This window comes from Anabrus simplex, chromosome 3 (assembly GCF_040414725.1).
Source record: "Anabrus simplex isolate iqAnaSimp1 chromosome 3, ASM4041472v1, whole genome shotgun sequence".
In the NCBI taxonomy this organism is placed as follows: domain Eukaryota; kingdom Metazoa; phylum Arthropoda; class Insecta; order Orthoptera; family Tettigoniidae; genus Anabrus; species Anabrus simplex.
In genome coordinates, this window is record NC_090267.1 from 48812696 (window position 1) to 48822143 (window position 9448).

Below are 9448 nucleotides of genomic sequence, written 5' to 3' on the forward strand. Positions count from 1 at the left end.
TTTTTCTTTCCTTCCCACCCTCCATCCCCCAGGGGTTCTGAACTTCGGAACGTAGGTTGACGACCACGGGGGCCTTTAGCTGAGTCCTGGCATTGCTTCCACTTACTTGTGCCAGGCTCCTCACTTTCATCTATCCTGTCCGACCTCCCTTGGTCAACTCTTGTTCCTTTCCGACCCCGACGCTATTAGTTTTCCGAGGGCTAGGGAGTCTTTCATTTTCACGCCCTTCATGGCCCTTGTCTTCCTTTGGCTGATATCTTCATTTTTCGAAGTATCGGATCCCTTCCATTTTTTCATTTTTTCTTTCCTTCCCATCCTCCATCCCCCAGGGGCTCTGAACTTCAGAGCGTGGATTGGCGACCACGGGGCCCTTAGCTGAGTCCTGGCATTGCTTCCACTTACTTGTGCCAGGCTCCTCACTTTCATCTATCCTGTCCGACCTCCCTTGGTCAATTCTTGTTCTTTTCCGACCCCGATGCTATTAGGTTTGCGAGGGCTAGGGAGTCTTTCATTTTCACGCCCTTCGTGGCCCTTGTCTTCCTTTAACCGATATCTTCATTTTTCGAAGTGTCGGTTCTTTTTTCTTTTTTCTTCGAATTCATATTATATTAAGGATTTTTGCCCAATTATATTTCCTCTAATAACAATAACCACCACCACCACCACCACCACCACCATCACCACCCTCTAATTAACGTTCCCCCCTTTCTCTATTTTTCATTTCTTTATCAATTACTACGGCAAGTTGTTTCGAGTTGAACCTCGTATTTCTTTCATTATTTCTCCCTATTTTTTAAATATATTTTTTATTTGGCTTTATTCTTTTTTAATGTTTTAAATTATTTTATAAAACCTATATATCCACTTTGAAATTTGACGAAATTTAATCCTATACTGTTTTCCTAAGACTTCATTCACGTCACCTTTTGCTCTTCGGCCGGAGAAACAAATGCCTACAAGACCTGCCTAGCAACGACTTTACATAAGCGAATATTTGACCTGCTTATGAACTTCAGCTATATTTGTTTTCGGCGCAAGATAGTGATGTTCTGTTTACTCTCTTGACTGTGATTATTGTGTTTTGAACATTTACTGAATTGCTACGTTATGATACATTGTTAATTTTTTGCCTGTATTCAATGTGCTAGTTGTTTTAAGATCTTCGAAAATTGGCTGATGATGACACTTAAAATGTGTTGAAACCGGTCCCATTAAACAGGTTGTAACTACTTCTTACCATCTTATTACGGAGTATTGAAAGGTGGATCCTAACCTATTATATTGTACATCTTACCTCATTTTCAAGCATAATTATTTGATGCTTTATTTTGCGAGTGTATCGTGTTTCCCAGCTCACCACAGCAGTTTGTGTGCTTTACAGCTGGATATTCGGGACGGCAATCATCCTACAAGCAAGAGAGGCTGGCGCGTGAAAGCAACTCAGTTAATTGGGATGAAAGAATGAGTTTGTTATTGTGTGGTTCGCTTGCTGTTAACATCGTTTCTGTTCATAGTTTCATTGGAGTTGTAGGTCACTTGTTTTTCTTGCGTTTCTATGTTTTCCCCTCCCTGTCAAAGTCTTATATTAATAATGTATGAGACATATCGAATTGTTTTGTATGTGGTCGTGTATTTCGGTGCATAATTTTAATGAGTTGAATGTATTTCAGGGAGTTGTGTCAGTGACAGTTACTGGTATTTTCTCTTCACGTTACTGCCAAAAAATATAACAAAACCTTACCTCCAAGTGTTCAGAGATGCCTATAAATTTCCGTTCATTTTACTGCCAAAGAAAGGAAACTATTATACATTTTGTTGCATGTGTCGGTGTGATATAAATATTATTTGTATGTAACTGTCATAAATAAGAATGATTAGGTACATTTACTTGTAACCATTGTTATGTTTTCTTAGTTCAAGATTTTAAATTTAATGGTCAATTTGCATTGTAACTGTAGATATGTATGCCTTTTATCATGTCCTTTTTTTTTTTTTTTTTCACCTAGACCAGGGCGCAATATATGTAATGAAATCCAAGAATTAAAAATTCTTCCTATTTTTGATTTCCAAAAGTGGCAGGTATGAGAATTCTCTTGTCAGATGAATTGGGCGAGGCCTAATTTTGTTCAAGATGGAAAGCAACTCTTTGTGTTGTTACGTCCAAATCTGGAAAGGAGAACAAATTTTGGAGCTTGTTAGCGAAAATGATTTAGCTGTCATGTTTACTAAGACTTCAAGTTTACTCAACACCGTACAATGCCAAAAAGAGAGAGATGTTCCACCTATTCAATACAATAATAAATTGTTGCACAAATTAATGTTGCGACATGTTTAATATTGTTTGGGACCGGTTTCGACACATATCCATGTCATCATCAGCCGATACAAAAAATTGCAAGAAGTCAACACACAAAAAACATTAAAGGGTAATTGTAACACTTATGACACTTTGTTGAAGAATTAATAATTGAAGTTCATGTAGCACTTTTTAGTGAAGATAATTTTTGTAGATATCTTAGGTTCTTGAGCATTCTTGCTGTAGATCTTGGTTGCATTTCTGTGCAACAATTTATTATTGTGTTGAATAGGTGGAACATCTCTCTCTTTTTGGCATTGTAATTATCAGTTCAATACGGATCAGTGATGTTTTTAACTTTAAATCAACACCTTACACCCGTCTTGGCTGACTCACACTGGGCCTCCTACTGAGCTCATCGCTGTTTTCCTCTTAGTGTTGTATCTGTGTGTTCTTGCATGATCTGCATGCTTGGTGGAGGGAGGGGGAACAACAGCTATAGAGGGAGGTAGAGGGGAAATGTTCCTTCTAGGTGGGGGGAAAATCTTCATTCTGGAGCCTATTTTGTTATTGATGCCGAGTAGATTTAATACGGGAGGTATTGAATCAAATAAAGGATTCCTATTGTCTATGTTTTTGTCCAGATTGTGATTATTATAGAATTTGTCCAGGAATATATAATTACTCCACCATGGATCAAGATGAAATGTATTATTTGTAATTATACACTTTTCCTGTAGTGGCTATGATAACAGAGATATTCATGAATTTTGATTTTTGTTGCTAAGTCCATATCAACGCCAACCCACAAGAAAATGGATTAACAGAATTTAATGAAAATCGGTATGTAAAGTCTGGGAATAAGGTACTACAATCTAGGCTATAAATAATTGTTATTCACTCTGGATGAAATGGTAGTTTAGGAGGAAGGTGCCTAAAATTTATTTTTTTATAAATACATGTTACTGGTCCTTCTTCTTCTTCTTCTTCTTCTTCTTCTTCTTCTTCTTCTTCTTCTTCTTCTGCTTCATCATCCATTTCCTTTTCCAGATTCTCTCTGGGTAGGGTAGTGTACCAAAGCCCTCCACCTTACTCGATCTTTCCACCATTCCTCTTCTTTACTTTATTGCTATCGACTCCTCTATTTGCAATACAGTCCACAGCAGAGCTCCTCCATCTCATTCTAGGCCTCTTTGCAGTCTCTGTATCCATGAATGTTCTCTTTGGTATTATCTCTTCTTGAAGTTTACACACTCCCATGCTTCTCCTTATTTCTTCATTTTGTATTCTCTCTCTTCTTGTCTTTCCCTGTATGCTCTGCAAGAACCTCATTTCAGCTGCTTGTATCTTACTTTGGTTCAGCTTAGTCAACGTCCAGGCTGCTGAAGCATAGGTTTATAATAGGACGAGTATAAAACCTTGCACTTCATTGGCGCATCTTTGTTCCATACAATGTTTCTCACATACTGGTAGAAACTTGCAGACTGATGTATTCTTAAATCAATTTCTCCATCCAAATTTCATCTTGTGACATCATGCTGCCCAAATATTTAAAAAATTTCACTACTTCAAGAGGTTCATTTCCTATTTTTATCACTTCCCTGTATTTTCTGTTACCTCTCGTCATGATCAAAGTCTTGCTTTTCACAGAAAATCTTCATTCCAAAATTTCTTATCTCCTCATTCCGTAAATCAACTTGTATCTGTACTTCCTCTTCATTATCTCCCCAAACTACAATGTCATCAGCAAAGAGCATAAACTTTGCTTGCTTATCCTTCATCTTCTCCTTGATATTATGTAGAATTCTATCCATGATGATAATAAAGAGTAAGGGAGACAATACACTTCCCTGTCTCAAGCCTGTCTCCACTCTGAACCATTCAGTTTGACCCACTTTGGTTCTAACACAGCTTTTGCAATTTTGATACAACGCTATTACCATCTGCATTGTTTCATTCCCAATCTGTGCCTTTTTCAATGTTTTCCATACCAAATTTCTTGGAACACTGTCATATGCCTTTTCAATATCTAGAAACGTTACTACCATATCCTTTCCATATACCCTTTCCATATTTCCATCATTTGCCGCAATGTAAATATTGGGTCAAATGTGGACCTGCTTCTTCTGAAACCATACTGGTGTTCTGCCAATTTTCCCTCTACTCTGTCTCTTATTCGCTTATCCAAGATTCTTTCAAGGATCTTAGCTGTATGAGGTATCAGTGTCACCCCTCTGTAATTTTCACGTTGCTTCCTGTCTCCTTTCTTGAAAATTGGTATGATAACCCTATTCTTGCAGAGATTCGGTGAATATTTTCCAGCTCTTCTTTTTCTCTCCATATCACTCTGAAGTCTATACAACCACCATAGACCAACTGCTCCTGCTGCTAGTATCATTTCTATGGTGACCTCGTCAATTCCAGCTGCCTTGTCTCATTTCATTCTTTCAGTAGCCCACTCAATCTCTGCCATGGACACCTCATTTACCTTATCTTCTATCTGCACTAAATCTGATTCTTCGATTTCTCTGTGTACCGAGGTATTTTGCACGTTGTAAAGCTGTTAAAAGTATTTTCCCCACCTCTGCAATATATCCTGCTTCTGTGTCATCACTTCCTCCTGTTCATTTTAAATGAAGTTACCACCTTCACCTGGGTTTTTCTTCTTTTTTACCCACTGGAATAAGATCTTTTTGCTTCCGGTTGTATCTTCTTGGAGAGATTCAGTGAATTTTTGCCAGCATTTCTTTTTTCTCTTCTTGAACCACCTTGGAGCACTCATTCTTGCAGTGCCTGTAATCTGTTTTGCATTCTGTTGTTCTGTTTCTCAGCCATCTTTTCCAAGATTGTTTCTTCCGTTTACCTATATCTTTTACCCTGTCATTCCACCAGGGCATTTCTTGAACTTTTTTCCTTCCTAATACTCTTCCACAGGTCTTTTCTACAGACTCCACTATGACTGTTTTAACCCTTAGCCCTCTTTTTGTTCTGAACACTGCTGCCTCTCCAGCTCCATTTAAGAATCTGCTTGCAGAGGGATAACAGAGAGCACAAACATATTGACAGCATATTTACAAAAATCAGCTAAAGCAAACACAAAATAAATATAATACAAGTACAATACAGTATTCAGGTGCAACTTTCAGCATTTTCAAACCTAAAATTATCTCAGACAGTCACTTTTTGTCTGTAATAGTGCATTGTGTGAAACTTCCCAAAACACTCGCCGGGATAAAATCCAGGCTTTTTTCTGCAGGTATTGCTAAAAAAAACACTCTCGCATCGTAATTTAGGCTTACTGTTCATTGCCATATTTAGGATTATGCCTAAAAATGCTTTGAATTCAGGAAAAGTAACATCTATCCACGACCCCGAAATAGACTCACGTGTGAGGGGCGTAACCTTTTGAATGTTTACACTAGCATACCGGTTAATCTCGCGCACAATTTCTGACAATAACTCGTCAGTCAAAGGTGATAATTGGAAAAAGTCAAGTTCATTCAACCATGCGGTTGTTTATAACCTGACGTACCTGTGAATGAGCTTTTGAAATCCAAGTCAGTGTCGCGGTATTTCCTCCATCCATCAGAAGAGGTACCAGCATTGCCATTCAACATAATTTTCTCATTATCGGGATTTTTATCACTCAACTCACCAACACAACCTCATTCCGCAATATCTTTCTCACCATTTAATTGAAAATCACTCCCACTATCGCTGAAATCAACGTCACTTTCACCTAAAAGTCTGGTGATTTCTTTCTCACGCTGCTCGAACGACGCCATGTTGCTAAGCGATGTTTGTTTACAAACTCACATGGTCTGCAAAGAATCTGTACAAAGCCTGATTTCAAAGAGATTATAAGTTAGCTATACATGGCTTCAAATTTTCGTCGAAGGTTTGCAGTACCTTACTGTACCTGTAATTCATGCACGCGTAACCCGACAAAGGAGTTATATAGGGAAGGACCTATGCGGGATATTCTCGTTGTCGGGCATGGCCCGCCGCGTGAGTGCTAAGGGTTAAAGTACACCCATTCTTCTTCGATCCTTCCGACGTCTTCCTTAAGTATACTTGTTTGAATGTGTGTCTGGAACTCTTCATTTATTTCCTTCTCCTGCAATTTCCACGCCCTTAGCTTTCTATGCCTAATCTCAGTCGCCTTTTGTATCTTTCCCATCTTTAACTTCAGCTATCACAACTCTGTGATCTCCTTCAAAAGATTCATTTGGGAGGGCTGTTACATCTACCAACATTTTCCTGTTACCTTTCTCGACCAAAATGTAATCTATCAAAGTTTTGAATTTGTTATCGCAGCTATATCTTGTTATCTTCTGACTGTTTTTCTTTCGAAACCACATTACCAATGATCAGCTCATTTCTTCTACAAACCCCCCATGGCACAGCAGCCCCAAAGGGCCGTGGCCTACCAAGTGACCGCTGCTCAGCCCGAAGGCCTGCAGATTACAAGGTGTCGTGTGGTCAACACGATGCATCCTCTCGGCCATTATCTCACCGTCAGATAGCTCCTCAATTGTAATCATGTAGGCTGAGTGGACCTCGAACCAGCCCTCAGATGAAGCTAAAAATCCCTAACCTGGCCAGGAATCGAACCCAGGGCCTCCGGGTAAGAGGCAGGCACGCTACCCCTACACCGCGGGGCCGGCTTTCTTCTACAAAAGTCTACCGAAATATTTCCAGCCTTGTTTCTCTTCCCATATCCAAATAGTCCTATAATCTCTTCATCTCCTTTTCTTTCCTGACGTATTTGAGTATTCATGACTCCTATGATCACTACTTGTTTGTCCTGTATATGGCCTTCCAGATATTCAAGGTATTCCTCTTGATCCAAATCTGTATTTCCTGTTTGTGGAGCATATCCTTGAATTATATCTGTAACACCAGTTTCAAGTCTCAGTCTGACCTTATTTATGTTTTCCACCAATTCTAGGTACTCCTTTAGGTCTTTTCTAATTATGAGACCTACAGCATTTTGGCTTCTCTTTCTCCACTATAGTATAAGGTGTTTCCTTTCTTTAGTTTCCTCTCACCTTTTTCTTTCCATTTAGTCTCACTGATTCCCAACAATTCCTTACAGTCTTTGTCAACCATAAAATCTACACTTTCTTCCACTTTCCCTGTTAGTGTCACTATATTGATGGTCACTATCTTGATGTATTTGGTTGCTGGTTGCCTATTTCTCACATTTTTCGCAGCACCACAAGAACTGCACGTTGCTTGTGGGGAACGCCCTAGCATTTTCCAAGGCTTCAGTACACTTGTCATCATGTAGGCTTTTATTACGATGGGTTCGCCACTCCCAAAGGCATTTTAGAGCTACTGCCAGCTTTAACTTGTAGGCCACTCCTAACATGGAGAACAGACGCCTTTTGTAGCCGCTCCTCTGGAGTACAGACGCTGCAGTTGATATGGGGTTCCAGTGGCATTTCCTCCACTAAGGGCCCATATCCCTTCTGTAAGGACTCCTCCGCCCTTAGCCGTTGGTCCTTATAGTGAGTCAGGCTATTTACTGCCGCCCAACACTCGGCTTGGAGACACTGGCTGTATGGTTTACTCCATTACCATACCAGATTGAACTGGCCAGGCCATCTGATCCTAACAAAAAGAATTACATTTATGTCTTATACAGTTTTACCATACCGACTACAATAATTCATGAATTTAGACTTTTGTTATTTAGTCCATATCAAAGCTGAGCATTGCTAACATGGAAATATTGTTTAAACGTGTTAACTGACGATGGTTTATGTCCTTTCTTAAGGTATAAAACCAGGTGGTCATCAGTCCATATCGACAAGGAAAACTGTGAAGATGATTGATAAAGAAATGAGAAAACATTGTAAAGGAACGATAGCTTGAAGAATAAGACAAGAGGGAAGGACTGCCTTTACATTAGAAGCTCTAATATCCCAGAGTTGCTAGTGGCTTTACGTTGCACCGACACAGATAGGTCTTATGGCGACGATGGGATAGGAAAGGCCTTGGAGTTGGAAGGAAGCGGCCGTGGCCTTAATTAAGGTACAGCCTAAGCATTTGCCTGGTATGAAAATGGGAAACCACGGAAAACCATCTTCAGGGCTGCTGACAGTGGGATTCGAACCCACTATCTCCCAGATGCAAGCTCACAGCCGCACGTCCCTAATCACATGGCCAACTCGCCCGGTATACAGAGTTGGAAGACAATTAAATGTGAAGGCTTTCAATATCGAAAATTCATAAAAAACTGATCCCACAATAACATTACATTGACCATTGTTGTGATGTGATTTGTCTCTTCTACTACCACTCATCTCCGATAGATGGGATTTCTGCTGCATCCCAAGTAAAACAGCTATCCTGAATATTGGCAGAAAGTAGTTGGGAAGTTAGATAACTTTGCACATTCTATATGATTTCTCCATAAATGACGGATACTACAGCTTAGAAGTCTCCTTAAATTTCAAACTGTTAGCTTGCTCATACAGCTGAGAATCTCAAATTTTCCTCTATATAAATTACGGGAGGTGCATTAGTCTGTTTTCAAGTAATTTATTTCTGTTGCAGTTGTGATTTCAACAAGTATACCCTGAAGTACTTGGACAGAGTTAGTCAGCTGAAGGCAGCAGTTAAAGGAGGAGAAGAAGAAGATGACCTGGGGATGGATTACGAGATCACAGATGAAGCAACTTGAAACATGTATATTATTATTCTTAGGAAATAAATTTTGTTTTTAACAAAGATCATACACATGTGTAAATCTTTATTAGAGACTTACTCCTTTCAGTATTCATTCTGCAAACCTCTATGAATTTACTAAATGCCTCCATAATCCTCTATTTGTAACCAGTTCCAGGGCCCCATTAGTTCCATACCTCTTATCTGTAAATCATTAAAAATGAGTCAAACTATTGTCTTCTTGATCTCGCTCTACTTCTCTTACCCTCCATGGCCGAGTTCATTATTCTCCATTCACCTCATAAATGATAAATTGCTGTGCGATTAGGAGCGCGCAGCTATGAGCTCGCATCCGGGAGATAGTGGGTTCGAACCCCTCTGTCGGCAGCCCTGAAGATGGTTTTCCGTGGTTTCCCATTTTCACACCAGGCAAATGCTGGGGCTGTACCTTAATTAAGGCCACATCCGTTTCCTTCC

General features: G+C 39.6%; 1 protein-coding gene across 1 annotated transcript in view; it reads left to right on the forward strand.

Annotated features, from left to right (window-relative positions):
* The window catches only part of LOC136865957 (periodic tryptophan protein 2 homolog), a 247620-nt gene extending 238584 nt beyond the window's left edge, over positions 1 to 9036 (forward strand). Inside the window, exon 18 of the mRNA XM_067142521.2 lies at positions 8861 to 9036. Coding sequence (XP_066998622.2) covers positions 8861 to 8987 — 127 coding nt within the window. The 3' untranslated portion in view covers positions 8988 to 9036. The remainder of the gene's footprint in view (positions 1 to 8860) is intronic.
* The last annotated feature ends 412 nt before the right edge of the window (positions 9037 to 9448 follow it).